The sequence below is a fragment of the Stegostoma tigrinum genome, chromosome 3 (assembly GCF_030684315.1).
Source record: "Stegostoma tigrinum isolate sSteTig4 chromosome 3, sSteTig4.hap1, whole genome shotgun sequence".
Classification (NCBI taxonomy): Eukaryota; Metazoa; Chordata; class Chondrichthyes; order Orectolobiformes; family Stegostomatidae; genus Stegostoma; species Stegostoma tigrinum.
The window spans coordinates 40,649,677-40,677,043 of NC_081356.1; the positions used below are offsets into that span (position 1 = coordinate 40,649,677).

The window sequence follows — 27,367 nt, forward strand, 5'->3', positions numbered from 1 at the left end:
ACAAGGGAACAATTATGGTCTTCTACACTAAAGGTGTCCAACTGAACGATGACACTCTAGGCATTTTAGTTTTAATTTTTAGAGAAAACATACCTACCTCACTTCATTTATTGTGAAAATACTAAAGATGGTTGCAACAGATTATGCCATCAATTTTTATCTGGTGATTAGCAAAGGATAGTCAAACTCAAATGTTTTTCACCACCATCAATTCATAGAATCACAGAATCCCTAGAGTGTGGACACAGGCCATTCGGCCCCAGAAGTCTCACTGCCCCTCCGAACAGTATCCCACCCAGACCCATTGCCCTACCCTTTCCCTGTAACACAGGTTTTTCCCATGTCTAGTCCACCTAATTTACACACCCCTGGACACTACAGGCAATTTAGTGTGGCCAAGCCACCTAACCTGCACATTTCTGGACTGTGGGAGGAAACTGGAGCACCCAGGGGAAACCAGGACAGATGGGGAAAATGTACAAACTCCACACAGACAGTTGCCCAAGGATAGAATCAAACCTGGGTCCCTGGTACTGTCAGGCAGCAGTGCTGACCACTGAGCTATTGTGTCCCTCAATTAACATAAGCCAATACATACAAGGCTATGGGCCAAATGCTGAAAAACGGTATTATCATAGTTAGGCAGTTGTCTCAGACCAGGATACACTCAATGGCCCTTTTTCTGTGCTGTAAATTTCCGAATGTATATAATGCATTGAATTCTGGATGCAAGTTTGCTCGCTGAGCAGGAAGGTTCGTTTTCAGACGTTTTGTCACCATTCTAGGTAACATCATCAGTGAGCCTCCGATGAAGCGCTGGTGTTATGTCCCGCTTTCTATTTATCTGGTTAGGTTCCCTTAGGTTGGTGATGTCATTTCCTGTTCTTTTTCTCAGGGGATGGTAGATTGGCTCCAAATCAATGTGTTTGTTGATGGAGTTCCGGTTGGAATGCCATGCTTCTAGGAATTCTCGTGCATGTCTATGCAGAGCAGTCATACTGTCATACTGACAGATGCTATGCTGCTTGTTTCATGTGGAACTACGCAGAGCAGAGGAAAATCACCTATACAGCGTATTCAAAAAGAATGGGTACCCTATGAACACAGTCCGCCGATTCCTCAGCAATGAACCCAAACAAACAGACAAAACGGGCCCAGAAACCATAACCACTCTCCCCTACATCAAAGACATTTCCGAAATGACTGCCAGACTACTCGGTCCTCTTGGCATCAGGGTAGCCCACAAACCCACCAACACACTAAAACAGCAGCTAATGAACTTAAAAGACCCTATACATACAACAAAATACCTTGCAAGAACTGTGACAAACACTACATTGGACAAACTGGCAGAAAGATAGCCACCAGGATTCATGAACATCAACTAGCCACAAAACGACATGACCCACTATCACTCGTATCCTTACATACAGATGAGGAAGGACACCACTTTGATTGGGACAACACATCCATCCTAGGACAAGCCAAACAGAGACACGCACGAGAATTCCTAGAAGCATGGCATTCCAACCGGAACTCCATCAACAAACACATTGATTTGGAGCCAATTTACCATCCCCTGAGAAAAGGAACAGGAAATGACATCACCAACCCAAGGAAACTTAACCAGATAAATAGAAAGCGCGACATAACACCAGTGCTTCACTGGAGGCTCACTGTTGATGTTACCTAGAATGGTGACAAAACATCTGGGAACAAACCCTCAAGCTCAGTGAGCCAGCTTACATCTGGAACAAAATAAAGACCCACTCTCTTGTGGACCGAGATGAGGAGAGTGCTGGGTTGGAGGTGAAAGGAAGACGTCGGGTTGGCTGTGCACCCTTGCAACCAGTGGATCTGAATGCTGGCTTTGGCCTAACGCTGGTTCAGGGGAGCGGCCAACCTGAAACGATGGCTGCGGCAAGTGATCGTGCCCCAGGTCAGGGGGTCTGGAACACCATCAGTGTTTCCGTAAAGAAGGTGGATGAAGGTGCACCTGTGGACCACACCTTCTTCGTGAAGAGGGTCCTGGTGGACTGTTGCGGGTTCGCTGCTGCGGACATTTACTGCCTGCAGGATTTCCCCGGAGGTTTTTACGATGTGACCTTCAGGAGTGCTAAGCTTTGCGAGCGCTTCCTGGAAGTTTTTCAAGGAGAAAGGAGGTGAGGGCCCCCTCTGTATTGACCGCTGTCCCGCTGTTTGTGATGCCAGCGCAGAGGAGCCGTATGGTGACTGTACACATGTACAGCCCGCACGAGCCAGCAGTTGATGTCCTGACCTTCCTTGGAAGGTATGTGAAGGTGGAAGGGGACCTAACTGACATCATGGAGCCCTTTGGCACCTGGACCAGTAAGAGGCAGGTCAAGGTGACGCTGAGGATGGGCGCAGACGGGAACGTCGTACACCCACCGTCCAGCTTCGCGATCGGCGGGAGCAAGGGCTACCTGACCTATGCTGGGCAACCTAAAGTCTGCCATGCCTGCGGTAGGTCAGGTCACGTGGCGGCCGACTGCAAAGCCACCATCTGCAGGAACTGCAGGGAGGAGGGACACCTTGCAAAGGAATGCCCAAAAGGAAAAAACTGCAACCTTTGCGGGGAAGCGGGCCACCTCTATAAGGCATGCCCGCAGCGGGGTACAACCTATGCACAGGTCGCCGGCTGGAGCAATGCGGGGCCAGCACCCCCAGAGGAGAGGAAGGCACCCGGGCCCAGCAAGGACCACACTAATGAGGGGGGGGCCAGGTCGTGCGGGAGGGGGGGCAGGTCGTGCAGGAGGGCCCAAGGCCAGCAAAGCGCCCCTGCAGGCTCCGGTCCCCCCCGACAACCCAGAGTCGATGGAGGCGGCGACAGGCGACCCAGGGGAGTGGACGACGGCCCGGAAAGCGAGGAGGAAGGTGCGTCGGCGGGCCCAGGAACCGCAACCGTCAGGCGGGAAGAGGCAACTATAGGGGGGCTATAAGAACTCCTCTGACGAGGGGGATTCGGAGAGGGCCCGGCCGAAGCACAAGTTAAAGATCTCAAGGGAGAAGGAAAGTAGCACCACGCTTCCAGGTGACGGGAGGCGTCCTGAGGCTCCCTCCGACACCCAGTCACGTGCCGCTGGGGCACTGGAGGGCCCCCCGGAACTTCCAGGCAGGAAGGAGGAAACAGCGTGTCCCCAGCCTGACCCAGAGCCGGACTCTCCTGCCTCCGTACCCCCGACGGGGGGATGCCACCTGGAAGGCAGCACGGACTGTTTCCTCAGCCCGGAGAGCGTCCAGCAGTTAGCCCGGGCAATGGGCACGAAGGGACAGATGGAGGGGCTGGACCTTGGACTTGGGGACGGTACTGCGGTCACTGCCCACAATGGGGGTACGAGTTGCGAGCATTAATGTGCGCAGTGTCAAGTCCACCGCAAGATGTGTATCCACGTTGGCCTACCTGACCACCATCAAGGCGGACCTCCTGTTTCTGCAGGAGTGCGGGATACCACACCTCGGCAGGTACGGGAAATAGTCCGGCGCCTGGACCTGTGGGCCTTCGATCTGGTCGGGGGGTAACAATATTGAACATGGACTACAAAATCCTGGCCAAGGTCATAGCCAACCGGGTCAGGTCTGTCCTGGAGTCGGTGATTCACCCTGACCAAACCTGTGCTGTGCCGGGCAGGAAGATCGCCGAGAGCCTCGCGCTCATCAGGGATACGATCGCCTACATACAGGACAGGCGGGTGGACACCTGCCTCGTCAGCCTGGACCAGGAGAAGGCCTTCGACAGGGTCTCTCATGCTTACATGAGGGACGTCCTCTCCAAATTGGGGTTCGGGGAGGGCATCCGCAGTTGGATCCGGCTGCTCTACACCAACATCGTTAGCGCAGTCTCAATCAACGGGTGGGAATCGGACAGTTTTCCTGTCAGATCTGGAGTCAGGCAGGGCTGCCCGCTCTCTCCTGCCTTGTTCGTGTGCTGTGTGGAGCCCTTCGCCGCATCCATCAGGAAGGACGTGAGCCTGAAGGGCGTGACTATCCCAGGCAGCTGAGCCCTTCAGGTCAAGACTTCCCTGTACATGGATGATGTCGCCATCTTCTGTACCGATTGTCGGTCGGTGAGTAGGCGGTTGGACATCTGCAGCAAGTTTGAACTGGCCTCGGGTGCCAAAGTCAATAGGGGTAAGAGCGAAGTCATGTTCTTCGGGAACTGGGACGACTGCTCCTTCATCCCCTTCACCATCAGGATAGTCTACCTGAAGGTGCTGGGTGTTTGGTTCGGTGGAGCTGGGGCGTGCACTAAGACTTGGGAGGAGCGTATCACCAGCTTCTGATGAAAGGTATGATGTGGGCAGGTTGTGTGTTCCTCTGTACAGCTACTGCTTTATCCACCGAGAACTTGCAGGATTTCCTGCTTCTTTTTTTTTCAGGTTTTCTGCCTCTGCTTTTTGTAACAATTCTGCAGACAATTTTCAGCTGCATTAGAGGATGCAAAGAATAATTGAAGTATCCAATTCCTCATTTTGATGCCATTGACAAAAATAGATCAGGACAATTTTATGTCTGAAGCTAAAGAAATCAAATGATTGGTAGAAGGAGGATTCCCAAATTAAGTTGGCAACAGAAGGAAAAGGTACACAAAATTACATATCAATAGTTCATAGTTGTTGACATATAGCTATTTATTTAGAAGCTATTAATTTATAATAAAAAGAGTAATGCTTATTAAATACAGAAACAAGGTCTGTGTTCTGTCAACCTGATCTTAAAATAGAAGATAAACTGGGGAAATTTTGCTTACTTGTAAAATCTTCAACTTTTGTGACAACTCCTCGAATAACAGGAATTGATTTCCAGTGCCCTTCCATAGTGAGGCATGGACAATTGGTCAAGCATGATTAACCTTTCACAAAAGCATGCTGACATTCAGCTAATGAGAAAGTAGCTGTAAAGATCTGATGACAAACAGTCTCAGATCAGCTTATGACAAAGTCAATATAAGAGGAAGCAATCTGGAGTGAGTGGTTTTTTTGACAGAACTTGGATATATTCATCTACTCATTATACTGCAGTTCTGAACCCATTTTATGCTACTGTAGCAGAATAATCAACTGACTGCATTACGTAGGAATTACTTAGAATATACAGCATAAGCAGGCTATTCAGTCTTGCCAGTATTATGTTCCAATCAAGAACACTCCGTCTTTCTTCCAAGTCTACTTTTGTGATCATCTATTACCTTCGCCCTCAAACACTTTCTATTTTCTCCTAAAAGTACCAATACTGTTTGCTTGAACCAGTCCCCCTGGTACCAAGCTCCATTCTCATCATGCTGTGGATGAAGATGTTTCTTCTGGTTTTACTGTTGGCTGTTTCGGCAACTGTCATACTGACAGATGCTATGCTGCTTGTTTCATGTGGAAGCAAAAACCTCAATTTTTTTCAACCAGAAAATGTTACAAAGAGCAGAGTCATGCCCTGCTGACTAGTCACTTAATTAAGTAACTGCATAGTTGCCACTAGTAGTTAACTTATTTAGCACTGACAAAAACTATGAACAAGTTACGATTAAATGCTAAATACAAAAATTTGATTAGATTTTAGAAAAGAGACCAATCCTTGAATTTTTCTCACTCACCAAATTCCTCAAGATTCTTGAGGCAGTACTCTGTCAAGCTAGACTATCAGTTGTTTGAGCCTTTTGCCATGAGTTCAGAAGATTTCAAGATAGTACTGGAATATTGGTTTGACTTGGACCGGACTGCGGCAAATTAATGCACGTCTACTGAAATTGGTCGATGTTTCCCCTCATCAATTTAGCAAAAAATTCTCTTGCCATTGAACAGAACCTAATCCTCCAGGACAGAGATACTATACCTGATGTTGCAAGGCCAACTGGCATGGCTGGTTTTTAATGAATGAGAGTATGTTATGGTACTTCTTGGCATCTCTCCTCCAGAGGTATTAGTGGCATTATCTAGTTCACACCAACAAAGCAGTTAGGAAAAAGGGTGAAGCAGCCATGGGTAATTAAAAAAACTTGCATCACAACTGCTTTGGGTAAATATTTTCTGCTCTGCTTGGTCTCAGAAAGCACATGCACACACATATACCTGCAGAAGGTTTCAACAGCTATAGAACTCAAAAATGAGAATGCCAATCAGAACGATTTACCTCACTTTTACAACTGATATTTCTGGTGACAAACACAATCTTTATTCCCCTCACCACCTATTCCTGTTCCAGTAAATAACACAAGAAAATGGTCCAATATCACGTGAATTTCTGCTATGTCTCCATTTCAATTTCACATGGGATGCTTGGAATAATTTGCTGGAATAATACAAAAGCTGGTATATTGTGAATGCCAAGGTCTTTTGTTAACAAATGTATACACCAAGCCATCAAATATTCCTGAATCCATATTAGTTGATTTTGAGTATGAAAGACAGCAAAAATTTTCAGTACCCGAATGCAACACCTGCCTTCTAAAGTTTTCTTTTGTGAGGCAATCCCAAATCTAGCTCTATGTGAAAAGCAACACAAAATAGGTCAGAGATTGGGATAAAGTCAAAGACAATTTCTAGAAAAGAACACAGTAAGGATAGGTATATGGAAGACAAGCAGAGATAGCTGCAGGATTCTTTGGTGCACAACACAATGTAAGGTCAACTAAAAATATTGAAAGTGAAAAGTGTGATAAAGTATTTCTTGATTTTTTATTAAGATTAGATTCCCTACAGTGTGGAAACAGGCCCTTCGGCCCAACAAGCCCCACACCGCCCCTTGAAGCATCCCACCCAGACCCATTCCCCTATAACCCACACACCTCTGAACACTACGGGTAATTTAGCATGGCCAATCCACCTAGCCTGCACATCTTTGGATTGTGGGAGGAACCCGGAGCACCTGGAGGAAACCCACGCAGACACGGGGAGAATGTGCAAACTCCACACAGCCAGTTGTCCGAGCTGGAACTGAACTCAGGTCCTTGGTGCTGTGAGGCTGCAGTGCTAGCCACTGAGCCACCGTGCTGCCCCCATTTTAAGTGTATTTATTTCATCTTGATCATTTTATCAAACGATACAAAGCATGAGAGTTTACCTTTTTGTGCCAGTTCCTTCCCAATCATTAATCGCACAGACAGAGGAAAAGCAACCCACAGTCCAGGGACATAGGCTGAGCACAAGGCACGTTGGGTAAAGTAAACCAATGTACAGCACCAGATTGTTAATGAAACATCGAAATATAGTTCAGCGAGGTATACCTCATTCATTCCCTGCAGATAAACAAGATAAATTTAGTAGCAAGTCAGATATCTGCCAAAAATTAACTTTAGTGTCTTCACATCTTTTCTTTACAATGTTTAGAGATTCAGAGAAACATAATGCATTATCTACACAAACTGCTAGAGTTAATCCTTGACTACCTGCTAGAGTGAAGATTCAGTGTCTGACACTTTAAAAAAATCGTTAAAAAATCCACATTCGTATTCAAATATCAACACGCCAACCCAGTATGATCCAGATTAAGGCAGTTAAATTTGCAGAATTCAGACTAAAGTTGGCAACATTTTTTTTTAAAAAGGCTTTTCTTCAAGAAGCACCGGTTAAACCAGTCATGATCGTGCATGGAAATTGATACCTCAGATGCACATTCCCAGGCCTCGCTAGGTCAAGTCAGTAACAAAGAGAGAGAAATAACAGTTCTTTTTTTCTCTCAGACATAATGCATTCCTATAGAAAACTACTCTAAATTTGGTTTTAACATTGGTTAATTTAAATCACTATGTACATGGGTTATTTTCAGTACTAGATCAGGCATGTAGGCTTCAAGTGATATGAAGGAAAAGAAACAAGGAAATAGAAGAGAAAAAATATTAATCCACATCTACTAATAAAACATGCAAATCACTTAAACTAAAATAATAATTAGTATACTTACTTCATAATAAAGATTTTTTGCAAGTGTATGAATCAGAATGAGCTTTGCAAGGGCTATTGACCCATACAATACAGCAGAAACGTAGAAGTTGGAGTACCAAGACATTGCATGCCCAGTCAAAGACACAAATACTGCTACAATAAGGATTGTTACAAAAATGATAAACCAGCAGGTTATTGTGACAGCAATTCCATAGAGGAGATCCCTCCTGTAGTGCGATCCTGCAAATAATCACACCAGTTACACTCTGCAGGATTGGCAGAAACACAAGTAATGCTATTTAAATTCTAACAATTGACATTAAGAATAGAACAGCATACATAAGTAGTATTTCAGGGCGTGTTTAGAAGAGTGGTGGAGGTTAGAGAGACAAGGGAGGGGCAATGTCATAGAAAGGGTGAGATTTTTAAAATCAAAAAGGTGTTGTGTGCAGGTTGCCAATGTGCATCAACAAACACATGGGTGAAAAGTATTCATTGACAGCTTGGATATGGGCAGAGATCTGGATGGGCTCATGTTTACTATCCTTCTGTGTTTTTTCACCCCTTTTTAGTCCATTCTTTGCTGACTTCTGCTATGCAGGTGTCTCTAATCTACTAATTTAGAGACCAGTCCAATGACTTCACCTCAAAGACCATCATACACATTCGCCACAGGAACAGACGTAGGAATACTGACAAATTTTGGTGTTCTACATTAGATGTGATCAAAGCTAATAGCTATATCTACAATGCTGCCTTGATTAAGACTAGCTATCTAAACACAGCCTAGGGAACCGTTTGTTCTTCATTGTCTGGAGTTCCAGAATTATCCACTGGCATAAGTACATTTGAGGTTATAATCTAATTCATAAAACAAAGTATTTAAAGTTAAGTACACATACACGCTAAGCACATTTAAGAAAATGTCATTTAGGAAAAAAGTGTGCAAAAATTTATCTGCACAACACAAATCTATACTGTTAATAAGTCTTTAACAAAATTGTGAGCAATGTCTCAATGTATGAATGAAAAACATCCACACATTTCCTGCACTCTATATCACAGTATTATTCCTGTTAAACAAAGACATTTCTGCTGCATACAATCAGGTGATGAAATATGTTGATACTATCGCCTTCATAACCTTGAACGCCTTGTGAAAACAGGTAATTCAAAAGGAAGGTCAAGATTTGTATTTGAAAAACTTCTAGTCACATGTCTCAAATGTGTCAATGCCTTTCACAAACGATGTGTTACTTTGAAGTGCTGTGATTACCCAAGATAAACAGTCACTCAGTCCACAACATGAACCATCGTATTAAAGAAACTGAAAACTGATTAATATATTATAGGTGATGTTGATTGGAGTAGACAAGTTGTACAGTGCACTGTAAGAAACTACAGTCTTTCTGGATCAGTGATCAAAGGTCTTTAAAGTCCAACTGAAACAGTTGAACAAACAGTTGCAGATTTTTTTGTCACGCTTCAAACAAAGGGCAGTACCTCTGAATATGCAAAACTTGCTCGGTTTCTGTCTTCAAGTCCTGTCCTGGAATTTAAACCTACAACCTCTGACCAAAAGAGTATACAACTAACATGTGACAAGAACACAACTGTTTACTGCAATGTTATTTTAACTCCAACTATACTTCTTAAAAGATGGACATATTTACAACTATAAAGCCACAATGCACAAAAAAGGTTTATATTTGAACAGACTCACCTTGACTTATTGAGAATTTTTTTCCTAAGTATATAACAGCTGCCACAGCCACCAAATAGTTGATTATAGCACCAATTCGTTGTGGGTAGGCCACAACAAACAATCCAAGTACATCAAAAAATACCATGGCCCCATGGCGATACTGAGTTGAGTCAGCCAGTTCTGCAGATGTCGCCAAGTACTGCAGCACGGCTAGTATATTATCACCTACAAAGACCATTAGACAATTTAGAATAATGCTTTAAGTGATTTTAATTACCTCCACTTCCTAATTCTGCAATAGACATGGCAGAGGAATCACTTAAAATATAAAGGACAAGTTCCAGTAATGCTCAAAGCAGATTTCTCTCAATTGATATGAACTCTCAATGTATTTTTTGTTAAGGGGAAACACAGTTATTCCAGTTGAACTGATTGGTGAGGATCACAGCAACTGTGCCTGCATTCGAATGGGCTAGGAATTTGGCAGTTTATCCACTCCCCGTGAATCAAGCACTTCTTGAGTATTGTTAAAAGATGTGTTGATTGCCAAGCTTCTGTATGCCTTGGAGAGGGAACTGGACTTCATGATTATATAAAAGGTAGGTGACATTAGCGAGTTTTGAGAAGATTTGTAGCTCAGGTTGAGGTTCTGGATGTGAGTTTGCTCGCTGAGCTGGAAGGTTCATTTTCAGACATTTCATCACTTATTTTTATTTGAAAAAATATACTTCATTCATAGAATGTACAAAAAATAAAACATTTATACACCTACCCAGTCATGCAAGCTGCTCCCAGTTACCCAAGGGGTACATACACCAACTAAAGGCAAAAACAAAACAAAGAAGAAAAAAAAACAAAGAAGAAAAAAAAACAAAGAAGAAAAAAAAACAAAGCAAAGAAAATACCCCAGCAGTCATCTCCCTGTACAGTCCCTGTTGGACCCCTGACCAGTTGGGGAAGGCGCCAGCTGGGCCCAGTTACCAGACAGGGCCCTTTTTTCTATTCTGGACGAGGGGTTTCATACAGTGGTCTTTCCCCACTGTGCCTTGGCAGCAGCTGCCCAAAGCTTTAGCGCGTCCCTCAACACGTAGTCCTGGACCTCGCAGTGCGCCAGTCTGCAACACTCGGTCGCGGTCAGTTCTTTCAGCTGCCAGGCCAGCAAGTTGTGGGAAGACCAAAGAGTGTCTTTCACCGCACTGATGGTCGCAGTTGATGTTGGTCTCAGTGTGCGTCCCGGGAAACAGCCCGGAGAGCACGGAGTCCCGTGTCACAGAGCTGCTTGGGATGAACCTCAACAAATACCACTGCATCCCCCTTCAGACCTCCTGTGCATAGGCACACTCCAGAAGATGGTGATCGACAGTCTCGTCCCCCCGGCATCCACCTCGAGGGCAGCGTGCGGTGGCGCAGAGATTCCGGACGTGCATAAAGGATCTCACTGGCAGAGCCCCTCTCACCGCCAGCCAAGCAATGTTCTTGTGCTTGTTTGAAAGTTCTGGTGATGAGGCATTCTGCCAAATGACTTGGGCGGTCTGCATGGGGAACCACACGACAGGATCCACCCTCTCCTTTTCCCGAAGGGTCTCGAGGATACTATGTGCTGACCACTGCCTGACGGCCTTGTGATCAAAGGTGTTTCCTTTCAAAAACTTCCCCACGAAGGACAGGTGGTACGGGACGGTCCAACTGCTCGGAGTGTTCCGCGGCAACGAGGCCAGGCCCATCCTTCACAACATCGGGGACAGGTAGAACCTCAGTAAGTAGTGACACTTGGTGTTTGCGTACTGAGGATCTATGCACAGCTTGATGCAGCCACACACATAGGTAGCCATCAGGGCGAGGGTGGCATTCGGTACATCCTTTCCCCAATTTTCCAGGTCTTTGTACATGGTGTCCCTGCAGACCCGGTCCATCCTCGACCCCCAAATGAAGTGGAAGATGGCCCGGGTGACCGCAGTGGTGCAGGTCCAGGGAATAGGCCAGGCCTGCGCCACATACAACAGTACCAAAAGCCCCTCACACCTGACAACCAGGTTCTTACCCGCGATGGAGGGGTCCGGGGCATCCACCTGCTCAGCTTCTGCTTCAGTCTGGTGATACGCTCCTCCGAAGTCTTAGTTTACGCCTCAGCTCCACCGAACCAAACACCCAGCACCTTCAGGTAGACTGCCCTGATGGTGAAGGGGATGAAGGAGTGGTCATCCCAGTTCCCGAAGAACATGGCCTCGCTCTTACCCCTATTGACTTTGGCACCCGAGGCCAGTTCAAACTGGCTGCAGATGTCCAACCGCCTACTCATCAACCGACGATCGGTGCAGAAGACTGCGACGTCATCCATGTACAGGGAGGTCTTGACCTGAAGGGCTCCGCTGCCTGGGAGAGTCACGCCCTTCAGGCTCACGTCCTTCCTGATGGATGCGGCGAAGGGCTCCACACAGCACACGAACAAGGCAGGAGAGAGCGGGCAGCCCTGCCTGGCTCCAGATCTGACAGGAAAACTGTCCGATTCCCACCCGTTGATCGAGACTGCGCTAACGGTGTTGGTGTAGAGCAGCCTGATACAATTGCAGATGCCCTCCCCGAGCCCCAATTTGGAGAGGACGTCCCTCATGTAAGCACGAGAGACCCTGTCGAAGGTCTTCTCCTGGTCCAGGCTGACGAGGCAAGTGTCCACCCTTATGTCCTGCACGTAGGCAATCATATCCCTGATGAGCATGAGGCTCTCAGCGATCTTCCTGCCCGGCACAGCACAGGTTTGGTCAGGGTGAATCACCGACTCCAGGACAGACCTGACCCGGTTGGCTATGACCTTGGCCAGGATTTTGTAGTCCACGTTCAATAATGAAATGGGACGCCAATTCTTAATTTCTTCCCTCTCACCCTTCCTCTTGTAAATGAGGGTGATGATGCCCTTCCTCACGGACTTGCACATTTCTCATGCCCGAAGCGCACAATCGTACACCTCCAGCAGGTCCTGACCGACCAGGTCCCACAGAGCGGAATACAGCTCGACCGGTAAGCCGTCGCTGCCGGGAGTCTTATTCCTCTCAAAAGGACTTGAGGGCTCTGGTCAGCTCGTCCAGGGATATCGGCCGGTCCAGCCACTCCCTCGTGCTGTCGTCCAGACCTCCGTGATAGATGACAGGAACGACTCGGAGGCCGTGCTGTCCATGGGCTTCGCGTCGTACAGTCCGGCATAAAAGGATCTGCTGATCCTCAAAATGTCGGGCCGAGACGACATCCTCTTTCAGCCGGCAAAGCACAGAGCTCTCTTTGTGCACCTTCTGAAAGAAGAAACGCGAGCACATCTCGTCCTGCTCCATGGAGCGGACCCTGGACCGGAATATTATCCTGGAGGCCTCTGCGGCGAAGAGCAAGGCTTGCTGGCTCCTCACCTCATGGAGGTCCTCCGTGATATCGACCCCCATCAACTGCAGAAGGAGCAGGTTCTGCACCCTTTTCTGGAGTCGCAACAGCTTTCCCCGCCTCTCTCTTGCCTTCCGAACACCCTTGAGGATAAAGAACCTCTTGATGTTCTCCTTCACCGTCTCCCACCAGTCGCCCGGTGACTCAAAGAGGGGTTTCACGGTTCTCCAACCGGAGTATTCCCTCTTAAGCTCCTCGACGTTCTCTGGGGTCAACAGAGTCACGTTGAGCTTCCATGTCCCCTTGCCAGCCGGCTGGTCGTCCTGTGAGTGACAGTCGGCCAGCAGGAGAGAGTGGTCAGAGAAGAACACCGGCTCGACACCGGTGGACCTGACCAAGAACGCCCGTGACACAAACAGGATGTCTATCCTTGAGCGGATAGACCTGTCTGGCCGTGACCAGGTGTATCTCCGCTGCGCTCCGTCAGCAGGGGTGCTGAAGACGTCGAGCAGCTTGGCGCCCTTCACCGTGCCCATCAGGAATCTGGACGTGACGTCCAGTTGACTCCCCCCACCCGCTGTCCCCGCGCTGGATCTCCCATCTGCATCGATGATGCAGTTGAAGTCTCCGCCTAGGATGACCAGCCTGGACGTAGCCAGCAGGGGTGGAAGCCGCTGCAGGACGGCCAACCGCTCACTCCGTACTGCTGGGGCTTACACGTTGATCGGCCTCAGGGGAGCATTCCTGTAGGTGACATCAGCCACTAGGAGGCGCCCCACCACCACCTCCTGAACTTGAGAGATGGTGAAGTTGCGCCCCCGCAGCAGAATAGCCAGGCCCGAGGAGCGACAGTCATTACCATCCCCCCACACCCCCGACCAGATCGAAGGCCCACAGGTCCAGGCGCCCGACTATTTCCCGTACCTGCTGAGGTGCGGTATCCCGCGCTCCTGCAGAAACAGGAGGTCTGCCTCGACGGTAGTCAGGTAGGCCAACGTGGACATGACGCTTCGCACATTAACGCTCGCAACTCGTTCCCCCGTTGTGGGCAGTGACCACAGTACCCTCCCCGAGTCCATGGTCCAGCCCCTCCACCTGTTCCTTCATGCCCATTGCCCAGGCTAACTGCTGGACCCTCTCAGGGCTCAGGAAACCATCCGTGCTGCCTTCCGGGTGGCATACCCCCGTTGGGGGTATGGAAGCAGGAGAGTCCGGCTCTAGGTCAGGCTGGGGACACGCTGTTTCCTGCTTCCTGCCTGAAGGTTCCAGGGGGGCCCTCCAGGGCCCCAGCGGCACGTGGCTGGGTGTCAGAGGGAGCCTCAGGAGGCCTCCCGTCACCTGGAATCAGGATGCTGCTTTCCTTCTCCCTCGAGATCTTTAGGTTCTGCTTTGGGCGGGCCAACTCCAAATCCCCCTCATCAGAGGAGCTCTTATAGCCCCCCTGTAGCTGCCTCTTCCCGCCTGATGATTGCGGTGCCGGGACCCGCCGGCGTGCCTTCCTCCGCGCTTTCCGGACCGTCGTCCAGCCCTCTGGGTCACCTGTCGCCTCCTCCATCGACTCCAGGTTGTCGGGGGGGGGGGGGGGGGGGTCCTTGCAGGGGCTTGGTGCCTTCCTCTCCGCCGGGGGGGGGGGGACCTTGCCCTGCATTGCCCTTGCCAGCGACCTGGGCATAGGTGGTCCCCCACCGCGCGCATGCCCTAGAGAGGTGGCCCACTTCCCCACAAAGGTTGCAGCTTATTTCTTTTGGGAAATCCTTTGCAAGGTGTCCCTCCTCCCTGCAGTTCCTGCAGATGGTGGCTTTGCAGTCGGCCGCCACGTTACCTGACCTACCACAGGCATAGCAGGCTTTAGGTTGCCCTGTGTAGGTCAGGTAGCCTTTGCTCCCGCCGATCACGAAGCTGGACGGTGGGTGTACAATGTTCCCATCTGCGCCCATCCTCAGCGTCACCCTGAGCTGTCTCTTACTGGTCCAGATGCCAAAGGGGTCCATGATGTCAGTTAGGTCCCCTTCCACCTTCACATACCTTCCAAGGAGGGTCAGGACATCAGCTGCTGGCACATGCGAGTTGTACATGTGTACAGTCACCATATGGCTTCTCTGCACCAGCATCACGAACAGCAGGACAGCGGTCAGTACAGAGAGGGGAACTCACCTCCTTTCTCCTTCAAGTTCTTGCAAGGTATTTTTGTAAATGGCGTTCGTTTTGCTTGTTATCATTTCAAAATACCATGCAAGAACTGTGACAAACACTACATTGGACAAACAGGCAGAAAGCTAGCCACCAGGATACACGAACATCAACTAGCCACAAAAAGACATAATCCACTATCACTAGTATCCTTAAATACAGATGAGGAAGGACAACACTTTGATTGGGGCAATACATCCATCCTAGGACAAGCCAAACAGAGACACGCACGGGAATTCCTAGAAGCATGGCATTCCAACTGGAACTCCATCAACAAACGCATTGATTTGGAGCCTAATAACCATCCTCTGAGAAAAACAACAGGAAATGACATCACCAACCCAAGGAAACCTAAACAGATAAATAGAAAGCAGGACATAACACCAGCGCTTCACTGGAGGCTCACTGATGATGTTACCTAGAATGGTGACGAAACGTCTGAAAGTGAACCTTCCAGCTCAGCGAACAAACTCACATCCAGGTAGGTGACATTATTGGTAACATCTGGCCTATGATATCTTTTGGATCAATTTCAATGTCCTGAAAGAAATTCCATTATTTTATTTGACTGATTATTGGCCCGGAGTTTTTTTGGAAAACTTCACCCAAGAGGTTACATTGGTGTGGGAAAGGAGGGTAGAGAAGTGGCCAGTCATGATAGGGCAGCAAGCGATGGGGCAGGCTTGATTAACCATCTGGTCTTTCCTTGCCCACTTTCATTTGCTTGCATTTCTTCAAAGATATCTCATTTATAGCTCTATCAATATGTCACTATTTTAAAAGTACTTCAAGACAGCAAACATTTGCAGCATCCTCTCCTATGGTAACAAACGTTACCAGTTTTTGCCGCCCTTGTAAACGTTCTGAGTACCAACCATTCCAGGTATCAATCAAAATGTAAACATTTGCAACAGCCACCCATGAAAATTGCTTTTCTTTTAACTGATTGTTAACTTAAGTCCTCAGGAACAAGTTGCTGTTGAAAAGAGATTAAATTTACCATGTCATTACAAGGCCTAATGAGGCATCCTTGGTCACACTTATCTCAATTACAGATATTTTGTCTTGGGTGAATATCTGGCTTGAAGCCAAAGATTGAATGGATTTCCTGGCTATCATTCAATTTCAGAAATCAGGCATCTGCAACCAAATCTAACTCCAACTGCTAAGTTTGTGACTGCAAACTCCCAAAAAACACAATACTCGGGCATGGCACAATTGAATTCATTTCATGGTGCTTGGGACAAAATATGAATAAAATGTTTCAGTTCCCAGGAAGGAACTCTAATAGATGAGAGACGCCAGTGCAATTTTTAATGTTTAGTGCAATGAATTCTTATGGCCAGGTTATAAATTAAAAATTAGAATTACTTTGTAGTTTGTGAAAAAAGTGTTCACATATTACTTCTGTCATAAGAACAATATCTAATTTTATTTTCCCATCCCAATAAAGTGATAGTACCACTAAACGGAATGTTGAATGTATGTGCAATTACTATAATTAATCATTGCATCATTCAATGGTGCAACTTTCTCCAGGGAGAATTATTAGTGAACAAACAGTGCTTTGCTGCAATTCATTATTGCACCACTTACACTTAGAGAAATGTTTTCAGTGCACAGCCTTGGAAAGCACTGACGAGGCAAGCTGCCTGCCATTGGAGAAATTTTACTGATCAAAAAACATTTGGGATGGGAAGATTATTCACTTCAAGTCTGAAAATAAACTCTCCAATGCTAAGTAGAAGGCTAAATTTATCATTGTAAAAGCAATTAAGTAAAAGTTTACTTTTATTTGTAAATACACACTGCTTACTACAGCATGGAATCCAAGCCATGGTAAAAACATTCCACGAGTTTGCAAAGATAACCGAATAAATATTTGGTTTTAAAAGAAGGGAAAGGGCGGAGAATTCGGTGTAAGATATATAGAACAATAGAGCACAGTACAGGCCCTTCGGCCCACTCTGTTGTGCCGGATTTTTGGCCTAATGTTAAATTCTATCTGACCTCCAGGCCTACCTTATACTATCATCCATATGACTATCTTATAGCTGCTTAAATGCCCCTAATGAGGCCAACTCCACAACCCTCTCCGGCAATGCATTCCATGCCTTGACCACTCTTGAGTAAAGAACCTACCACTGACGTCTCCCCTATATCTACCTCCACTCACTTTAAAACTATGCCCCCTCGTGACAGCTCCCTCCACCCTCGGAAACTGACTGTTTGTCTAACTCTCTGCTTTCCAATATTATTACATGCCCTACCTCCACCCATCGCCCAAAAAACACACAGACCATGCATCCTGCAAACTTCTGTGAAAGTTGAAATTACTTCTTCCTTGAAGCTCCCCCAGGCCCTCTGCCAGACTCAACTGCTATCACTTGCAAACCACCTGTTAAAGCTTGGAGCGAAAAAGAATTTGAACTTTTAGAGCCAATAAAGGCCAATATGCCAAAAGATTACTTCTGAACTGTAAAATCTTGTTATTCTAAATTAAACTAATCCATGTTTACACTACCTGGGGTTTAAATGAATCTAATTATCCAAAATAATTAGAAAGTATTCAAAGACATAACTGCATAGGAGGTTAATTCCTCAGATTAAAATTGCAATTGGTGGCTCCATAAATCAGTATTGCTCCATTACATATGCTACATATTTTGAAAATTTTGGTTCCAAAGCATACACATTAATTATAACATGAAGTGTTTTCTGTTCTATAGGATACTGACCAGCCCTCCTTATGGAATCTAGAGGTATCCGATCTGCTGTGTCATACTTTGTGTGATAAATATAACCATTTTCAATGAAAGCCAGGTCTATTCCTGTAAAAGAATACACATCACAACATACTCCCAAGTAGATTAGTGACACAGTAAACCTTTACATCCTCTCAGAATATACAATGCATTCAGCGCTTTAAAAAGGAAACTAACAAGCGTACAATCAAATATTTTTACTGCAGTCAGGTTTGGGTCAATGGCAGTGAGAGTAAAGGCTTTTCTTTGGCTGATTTACATCTAATATTCAGATGAGCGTTTCCAAATGAACAGATGAGAACAGAATTCATAACCACAGTATAACTGTGAGTAGTGAAATCTGAATGTTTTACAACTTCTTTCGTGAAAAATGCAATCCAGGAAAGGAACTGCAGATAAAAGTATTGCAAACTGACTGAAAAGAAGTACAGCAATTGTTACCCTGATGAAATCATTACTCTCAGTATGTCATACAAATTCATGAAAGAACATATGGATGCATTTCAGGCCCTAAACGGTGCCCAATCAACCTCAGATTAACATTGAAGGTGAAGGTATCTCAAAAGTTTAGGTGATTGGTGAAACTAGTTATTTTGATTAGCTGCTCACTGTAAACAAACAGGTGCTATCATCCACAAACAGTACACTGCCATCAAGCCAAAACAAAAAGTTCTGCCTAGTGTAACATGATGAGTTTAAATACCAGGTATGCAGACTGTATGACTGGTGGACTCCATCAAACACCAAGGCCCTTTGACTGTCTGCAGCAGGCAGCATGCCAACCATGTTCAGTCATCCCGTGTTTGCAAAACTTAATGTCTAGCATAAAATGTGATTTCGCTAACGGAGAATATTTATTTAAAAAGCTAGTCTGTACAGAAAATTATACTGGGAACTAATTTAGGATTTGTGCGCTTGTGCTGGAAGCTACGTATATTGAAACACGGGACTCCTCTGTGTAGGCAAAAGGGTTTTTGTGCACAGATTGCACCTTCCTTACTGAGAAAGGGTTATGGAGTCTTCCAAACCCTGCTGCCTTCTCCATGGCAACATTTACCTGGCTGGTTTAAGGTTAGTCAGCTATCTAGCTTCTAGCACCCTCTTTGCATACTACATCAACACTGTATAAACTGGTGATCCCTTTTGAAGTCCAACTTGTGTTCTAGTCTTGATAAGTGCATGATGAAAAGCTTTCGCTTTATGTCCCATTTTAACAATGATAAAGATATAATGATTATAGGCAAGCTGGAGTCCTGACCACTTCTTTTCACTGAAAGTAATTAAAAATGGTACATTGTTGCCTCAATTTCCATAATAACACACGTCATGTATCTCTGGTATGCTGAGGTGAGCAATGCATTCTTGGGATTGCTAAGGTGGTGCACAACTGCCATCTCAGCAACAAAACGGCCAGCTGGCATCTCCTAAAGGGGGTATGTGAAATCATAGTTCCTATGTAGAACGGCTCAGAATGGGAACAGTGGGAATGCAATTGCATGCTAGTACACTAACGTGAAGTGCTATTCAACAGACTCCTTAACTCAATGTTAGGCATTCAAGATAAATGATTTCTTGAAAGGAAAGTGGAGAAAGGAGGAAGAATGTTTGAAAATGAAATACTCAGGGATTCAGAGTGATTTGCAGTGAGTTAACTTTATGTTAAAAAAAGACCAAAGAAACATTTGTACCTGGAATGTTGCCATAGTCCCGATAGATTCGGAAATCGGTGTCAGACGGAATGATGCCACTCTGAAATACTTCCTGACCAACAACAGATGCAAAAGGATGTTTAGCTGCACGAACGTATGCCTGAACCAACCAAGGATTTTCCGGACCTTGAGGAGGTAAGAAGCAATTCTTAGGATTGTAGGTAGAAAATACTACACATTCCAGTAACTAAATGGAGTGAAACCCTTTAGAGTTTACTTCAGGCCTTTGCAAATAGCAAAAACTGTAGATGCTGGAGTCGGAGTCAATATAGTGCGGAGCTGGAGGAACATAGCGGGCACCAGAGGAGAAGAGTTGACATTTTGGGCCTGGGCCTAGACCAAGACCCTTGCTAATTTTTTTTTTCTTCTTTATTCATTCACAGGATGAGGGCTTTGCTGGCCAGGCAGCATTTATTGCCCAGAGAGCAGTTAAGAGTCAACTAGATTGCTGTGGGTCTGGAGTCACTTGTAGGCCAGACCAGATAAGTACGACAGCTTCCTTCCCTAAGGGACATTAGTGAACCAGATGGGGTTTTCTGACAATTGGCAACATATTCACGGTCATCATTAGATTCTTAATTCCAGATATTTATTGAATTCAAATTCCACCATCTGCTGTGACGGGATTCGAACCTGAGTCCCCTGAACACTATCAGAGTCTCTGGATTAACAGTCCAGCAATAATACCACCAGGCCATCACGTTCCCCAAATGAAGGGTCTAGTCCCAATCTCCTGCTCCTCTGATGCTTCTTGATCTGCTGTGTTCCTTCACTTCACACTGTATTGACTTTACTTCATGCCTTATTCATCCTAAGCTCAACATTACTTGCTAGGAATATAAAACTTATGTCATGAAGTCTGAGTGATGACATCAAAGCATGGACAGTACAGTCAGATCAATTGAAAAGATTTTATCATTAATTTGCACAAAACTTGTTTTTCTTCCCTTTTTCACTGGGTTAGTGCTCTGCCCTTTGAAATTCAGAAGACATGAGAGATAATCTTATTGAAATCCAAGGTTCTGATTGGGCTTAAAAGAGGTGTTGAGAGGGTGTTTCCTCTAAGGACAATCTGCATCTACAGACGACATTTAATCAGAGGTCTCCTATTTAATATGAAAGAAAGGTAGAATCTATTTTCTGGGGGTTATGATGTTTGGAACTCTCTTCTCCAGTGGCCAGTGGAGACTCCGTTATTTCACATTTACAGGGCAGCATTAGACAGATTGTTGATCAACAATGTGAGTCAACAACTGTGGGGACAGGCAAGGGTGTGTTAGAGGCACAATCAGACCAGCCATGACCTCAGTAAACGTTGCAGTAGGGTAGAAGGCCAAATGGTCTGTTCCTTCTATCTCTCATTCTTAACTTGGATTGCTCTTAATCTGTTGATCTACGCCTAGATTCAGCCAAATGAAGGGACTACAGTAGTTCTCCTTGGAGCAGGGAATGCCAAAAGGAGATGAAAACAGAATACACTGAAAATATTCAGCAAACACTGCAACACCTGTGGAGAAAGGAATAGGTCAGTGATCTTTTGTCAATGGGGTACAAGAAAATTTGACAAGTGCTTAAAAGCTGAGAAGAGGATTTCTGGAATAAAAGATAAACTGTTTTCAGAATCAGAAAGGTCAGAGAACAGAGATTTAAAGTGGCTGGTGAAAGAACCAGAGGCAATGGGAGGAAACTATTTTAAAAAATCATGAATTATGATGATTTGGAGTTAAATTCATGAGTAACTGCCAAAACTCAAATGGATAAATGTTTGAAAGAAAAACAATACAGAATTGAGAGAAAAAGACGACAAATAGGGCTGGCTGGACAAGACCAAAAGGTGATCAGTGACACTAGATGCCAACATAATACCCCAGAAACCACTGATAGGTTTTCTCCTGACACCAGAATTTAAAATGCCAATTTCAGCATCATTATGGTAGCACTGCTTCAGTATGGGTTTGTTCAGCTTACTAATGTACACATGTCAATGCATGATTTGCTGCCATTCTGAAAGACCTATTGATAAACAGCAAGTGCTTTGGCTTTCTAAGTCATTAATGTTTCAGTCAAGGTTTCATGATTATATGTAATATCCCACATCTACTTTATGACAAAATAAAATGGTGCAAGATCCAACCTGTTTCTATCAGTACAGGTTGAGCTCAAGCCTCAGCCAAAGTGAATGCTGCTGTGTTACCCACTTGCCTTGTGTGATTTTACATCTGTAGCTAGGAGGACGCATATTAGGAATGGGGTATTTTCTTTATCAGGTGCCATTTCAAAACAAATCTCTCAAGAATCTCTGCACAGAACCATCACAAATCCCATTTTTACCTGCAACTGTATAATTTATTTAATGCAACACAGGCACAAACCTATAATGCACCATACAAACAAAGATGGGATTGAAGGAGTTTTTTCAAACCAAAAGAACCAAATGAAACACAGTGGTTCAGGAAGTGAAATCCAGATGGTAAGATGTATTTGGCTGAATATTCTGTCACTAAATGTGAGATGGAAGTAGGTGCACAAGATCCAGAGATGGGGTGGGAGAAGAGGGATGGGGAATGGGGCTGCAAGAGATTGTGCAATGAGAATAAGATGAAGTCATGAAGAGCTTTATAAAACAAAAGCAAGAAAATTTAAGATGGTAAATACAGAAAACCAATATCGGTTCATTTGACCATCAAGCATGCTATAGTGGCTTAACAGGTAGAGAATACTTACAGCCCAATTTTGAAGTTTGTGGGGTTTAGAAGATAGAAACCCAACAAAAGTGTTGGTGTCATCAAGAATGGAGGTGACCCATGTATTTACATGGCTTTAGTAGCAGAAGACATGACCTTGTAAAGACTGGAAAATAAAACCAACATTGGGAGCTCCCAATGCTAGCACAGATATCCTATGTTACAACCGCAGCTTAAAGTAAACAGTTAGCTTGAAGTTAATATACAATCATTATCATATCAATTTTTCATTTCAAATCAGTCCCCAGCCTCCAGGGGAGGAAAACAGCAAAAACCTCTCACTTTCTCTGATCAGTCTTCTTAAGTGAACCTCGTGCAAACTCAATGTAAACAATACAACCCACATCACATTAGCTGTTGGCATTATAAAAACTAAATCAGTGGGAACGGGATACCCAGCTGTGGTTCACTTAAGAGGTAACAGTACCAGCTAAGCAGAAAAACAAATCTACCTACGTAGGTCAAAATAATGGTTCTCAGATTTCTTGGCCACTTGTGAAACATTTTTGGCAGCAAACTGATGGGACACAAGATGTTTTGTTGGCGAACTTTATCAGCATCACACAACTTACATTCAAAGACTCAGATTTCCTGGCTTAGCCAGCTGGTCTGGTAGAAGAAGTGGAAATAACGGAAAGGCAAGGTAAAAATGTATTCTGGATAGGAGGGAGAAGCAAGAACAGAAGGTAGCACAAATTAAAACAGGCTACCATCAGCTATAATTCTTTTTCAGGTCAACTGGAAAAGATTAGTTTCATGAGTATGGATAGAGGTGGAAACGAACCCAAAAGGAAAGGTAAAAACAGAGGGCATGAATGAGAATTTTAAAAAAACAGGAGCAGATTTTAGGAAGCTCTCCTTGCCTACCGTTTTCCTTTACGTTTCTAATTAAATACAAGACATAAAGTAGGCATTATAAAACAATCAGTCTCTGCTACAGACAATAAATTGGTTACCTGTTTGAAAAACAAGCTCCTTCCCTCCTACACCAGCAGCTTCCAGGTTAATAAATGCCCTTATTAGTTTAACCCAAGGGTGCTGTGTAATAAATCCATGGCTTGCCTACCAAAATATAAAACGTATACAAGATTGAGCATTTAAGGTTAAAAAGGTTCGTAATATAGCAGCAAAAAACTTCAGGTGCTGGGATCTACTGAAAACAAAAATGCTGGAGATCACAATCGATCAGGCAGCATCCACAGAGAGAAAGCAAGCTAATATTAGAGTCTAGATGACTGTTCGTCAGAGCTCAGCTGAAGTGTGGAAGGGGCAGGATTTATACTATAGTTGGGCGATTTGGTGTAATATTGGGGAGAAAAGATATTGATAGCTCTGATTAAATGACTGGAATCTGAACTATCAACATCATTTTTCCCCACCACTCTACACCTCACACCAACCTCCATCCCTCCTAGCCCACCCCCACAAACTATAGCATAATGCTGCCTCCTCCACAACTCATTCAGCTCTGATGAACAGTTATCTAGATTCAAAGCTTTAGCTTGCTCTCTCACAATGGATGCTGCCTGACCCACTGATCTCAAACATCTGTGGTTTTCAAGGCGAATACTATGTAACTTGTGTTGCAAGTATCCCAGTATATCAGTAAACGCTGCACTTACTTGCAAAACATTCTCTTCTGCTCCATTGAAAAGAAATATGACTGCATGTTGCAGGCGAGTAGACGAATTAGACAGCGCATTTAGGACTTCTAGCATAACAGCACAACTGACTGCATCATCACTGGCACCTGTCAAAAACATGGAACATTGTTTAATTAGTGTTAATTTGATATCTGCCAATATGAATTCTGACATAACAACAGAAATTGCTGGAAAAGCTCAGCAGGTCTGGCAGCAACCGTGAAGAGAAATCAGTTAAGGTTTCGGATCCAGTGACCCTTCCTCAGAATCTTTCACATGCTGCCAGACCTGCTGAGCTTTTCCAGCAAGTTCTGTTTTTATTTCTGATTTACAGCAACCGCAGTTCTTTTGGTTTTTATTATGAATTCTGACATGCTGGCATTTATGCTTCTCCTAAGAATTAACATGTAAAATGAAGACATCCTCTATACAGACAACTATTAAAATTCCAGGAATATCCTTTATTTTCTTTTAAAAGATGTGAATAAACCTATTCACACAAAGAACTTAAATAGTAAAATAAGTTCATTTTTAAAATCTTAAATTTTATCCTGATACATGCCTACAGTTACAAGAAGCATCTTTTAAATGTGATCAGGTCTGAATTAATTAAGAGCTTCATTTTCAAAGAATTACATTACAGACCCAGAAAATGACTGTTTCCTAATCCACTAGCTGCATCCCATTTAGACTTCAAAAAGACCTATTCTATCACACTTTCTGTACAACTCTTGCATCTACTTCATAAAATAAGTATATTTCCATCACAGTTATAACACTGAGCAGAAATGCTGCAATTGGTCTATGAGAAGCAGACAACACCACACATCAGGTAGACTGCTGGAATAAAAACATGCTATTTTTAGTTTCAAATAAAAAAAAATCTAATGGTCTTCTAGAAATTCTACTCCCTACACACCTCAATAGCTCCCTCGATGGTTTGACATCCAAACATGGGACCCTGTCTCTAACACTACATATCCATTACTACATTCCCTCACAATTTGGACATAATTGGTATTTCAGGAGTGCAGCCAACTGCAAACGTCCAGGTTTCCCCCTCTGTTAACTACACTTCAAATCTTTGACATACTAAAGCTACAATCTGTGTCACCTTCAACATAAGGAAGCTGGCTTTAGTCACACAACATGGGGAAGTAATCCCATGTGCTCAATTTAAAGTAATGCCTGCTGGGATCAGCAATTATACCGGGCTCTGGAGGGAGCACAGGGAGTGATTACACTAAATAAGGAACTTTGTCGCAAGATATGAGTTTTGTCCTCAAATAACCCTAAAAAAGACTACAATTGAGACTTTGGCACTTCATTTCAAGCAACATTTCATCACATGAAAGTTTTTTTTGAATATTGCAGCACCATATGTGGAACTTTTGCTTGTTTAGTTTCAATCAGCCTTGCAGTCCTGTTTTTTCACATTAGCTGTCAGAGAGAAGATCTGAGCCCATTTCAGCTGTTTTTGACCCACACGTTGCCTTGGAAGAATGTCAAGTTAGTGTGTACGGACCTGAAATACCAGTTGGAACTGTTATAGATTACTGTGCAATTATTTAGGGTGAAGGGCAATAAAAAAGCACAGAACAAAAAAAAAGCCTTTACCTGGACTGTTGGCCACTGAATCAAAATGGCAGTTTGCAAGCACTGCATGCTTTGCTCCTTTCTTTGGTTCCAGCTTCACAACAACATTGGTAATATTATCATAGTAGCTACTGAAACCGCCAAGAAAATCAATGCTGAAAAAGCCAGTTGGTCTTTGGATATCCACTACAATGTTATTTGCTACTGCCTTTCCTTTGATTTCCTGGATCTGTTTTAGCAGGTAGTTTACAGTAAGGATTTCATTAGCAGGGCTCCCAACAGGCCTGGGTCCAAATGCAGTAATGTGCTGGAGGTGCTTCCTGACAAAAAAGAGAGAGATAAGTCAATGTTTTGTCACCTAAGTGAAACAACTTTATTTTATGTTTGGAAGCATTAATGTCAATCTTTAGCCACTTGTCCATATACATCTGCCTTGAAGTCAAAATTCACCAGCCAAGATCTTTATAGTTAGTTACTTCTATCATGTGTCCAAAATTGATGCAGACTCTTGCACATTGCACTGTGCTCCAATTTCAAAAGAACACTCCTTTTTGCCCAGGTGAAATTTTTACATTCTCCAAAACCAGTTTTGAGCAAGGCAAACGACTGCTGTTTGTACTGAAACATGGGCAAAGGTATGAAGGATCTGAATATTCTAACTGTCTTAGATGAATTTCAACCCAAAGTGCAGAAATAAAAATGGTTGCATTATTCAAGACACAGAAAGCACTTCTAAAAATTGCAGCAATGTTATTCTCAAAATGAAGATAACACTTCCCTCCACTTTTGTAATTTTAAAATTGCTGGCACTGAATTGAAGTTGGCCTTTCCAGGTGCAAGATGATTTTCATGAAAGCAGTCACAAGCTGATTTATGCCTGATAAGTGAGAATAGGAACTGAGACTTGGAGGCTGTAAGTGTTTACATCAGGAAATGCTGCAACTCGAGTGTATTCGTGTCGCCTATAGTCCAACATGTTCACTGGGTGTTTGAAGGATTGCAACCCACAGGAGAAAAAGTGAATACAGATCTATTTTGGAGTGGGTGGGGTATTGGAAAAGAGGGTTGAAAGGCCATAATGCTGATCCACATTGCTGTATTTACTGTTCTGAGTTTCCAACATCATCTTCCAAGAGAATGGGCCTTAAAACCAAACCAAATCAACACTGGTCACCTCCAACTCTGAGCCCATTTTAATCTCCAACCCAAGCCTGCATCGCAAACACAAAAACAGGGCAGCAGACTCCTTTAGAATGAAGTTGTGATTAGGATAATTACCTGACATATGATATCAGTCTCAAAACAAAAATCACAGCCTCACATAACAGTGGGGATGCAGATAGGAGGAAATGGGTTGAGTAGGTTCTTTTTTATTCTCAGTGGAGGGCTCAGGTGCAAAACATTCTGACCCTCAGGCAGTAAATATATTGGGCTAGGAAGTCTGACATAATTCAAATACATAACTTCAGAATCCGTGGATCACCAATAGAGTACGCAGTTCAAGCCAAAACAGACCAAAAACTCCTAGATAACAAAGTGTGGAGCTGGATGAACACAGCAGGCCAAGCAGCATCTCAGGAGCACAAAAGCTAACGCTTCGGGCCTAGACCCTTCATCAGAGGGGGGGATGGGAAGAGGGAACTAGAATAAATAGGGAGAGAGGGGGAGGCGGACCGAAGATGGATAGAAGACAAGATAGGTAGAGAGGAGAGTATAGGTGAAGAGGTAGGGAAGGGATAGGTCAGTCCAGGGAAGAT

The 27,367-nt window shown here is 44.5% G+C and overlaps 1 protein-coding gene across 3 annotated transcripts in view; it reads right to left on the reverse strand.

Annotated features, from left to right (window-relative positions):
- The window catches only part of LOC125450711 (endoplasmic reticulum metallopeptidase 1), a 47,853-nt gene that overhangs the window by 18,183 nt on the left and 2,303 nt on the right, over window positions 1-27,367 (reverse strand). For all 3 annotated transcript variants that reach the window (XM_059644527.1, XM_059644529.1, XM_059644528.1), the window contains exons 2-9: window positions 25,632-25,930; window positions 23,994-24,121; window positions 23,328-23,433; window positions 19,607-19,753; window positions 17,892-17,984; window positions 9,616-9,822; window positions 7,912-8,132; window positions 7,072-7,246 (exon numbers count right to left, since the gene is read on the reverse strand). In XM_059644527.1, the coding sequence (XP_059500510.1) occupies window positions 7,072-7,246; window positions 7,912-8,132; window positions 9,616-9,822; window positions 17,892-17,984; window positions 19,607-19,753; window positions 23,328-23,433; window positions 23,994-24,121; window positions 25,632-25,930 (1,376 nt within the window). The remainder of the gene's footprint in view (window positions 1-7,071; window positions 7,247-7,911; window positions 8,133-9,615; window positions 9,823-17,891; window positions 17,985-19,606; window positions 19,754-23,327; window positions 23,434-23,993; window positions 24,122-25,631; window positions 25,931-27,367) is intronic.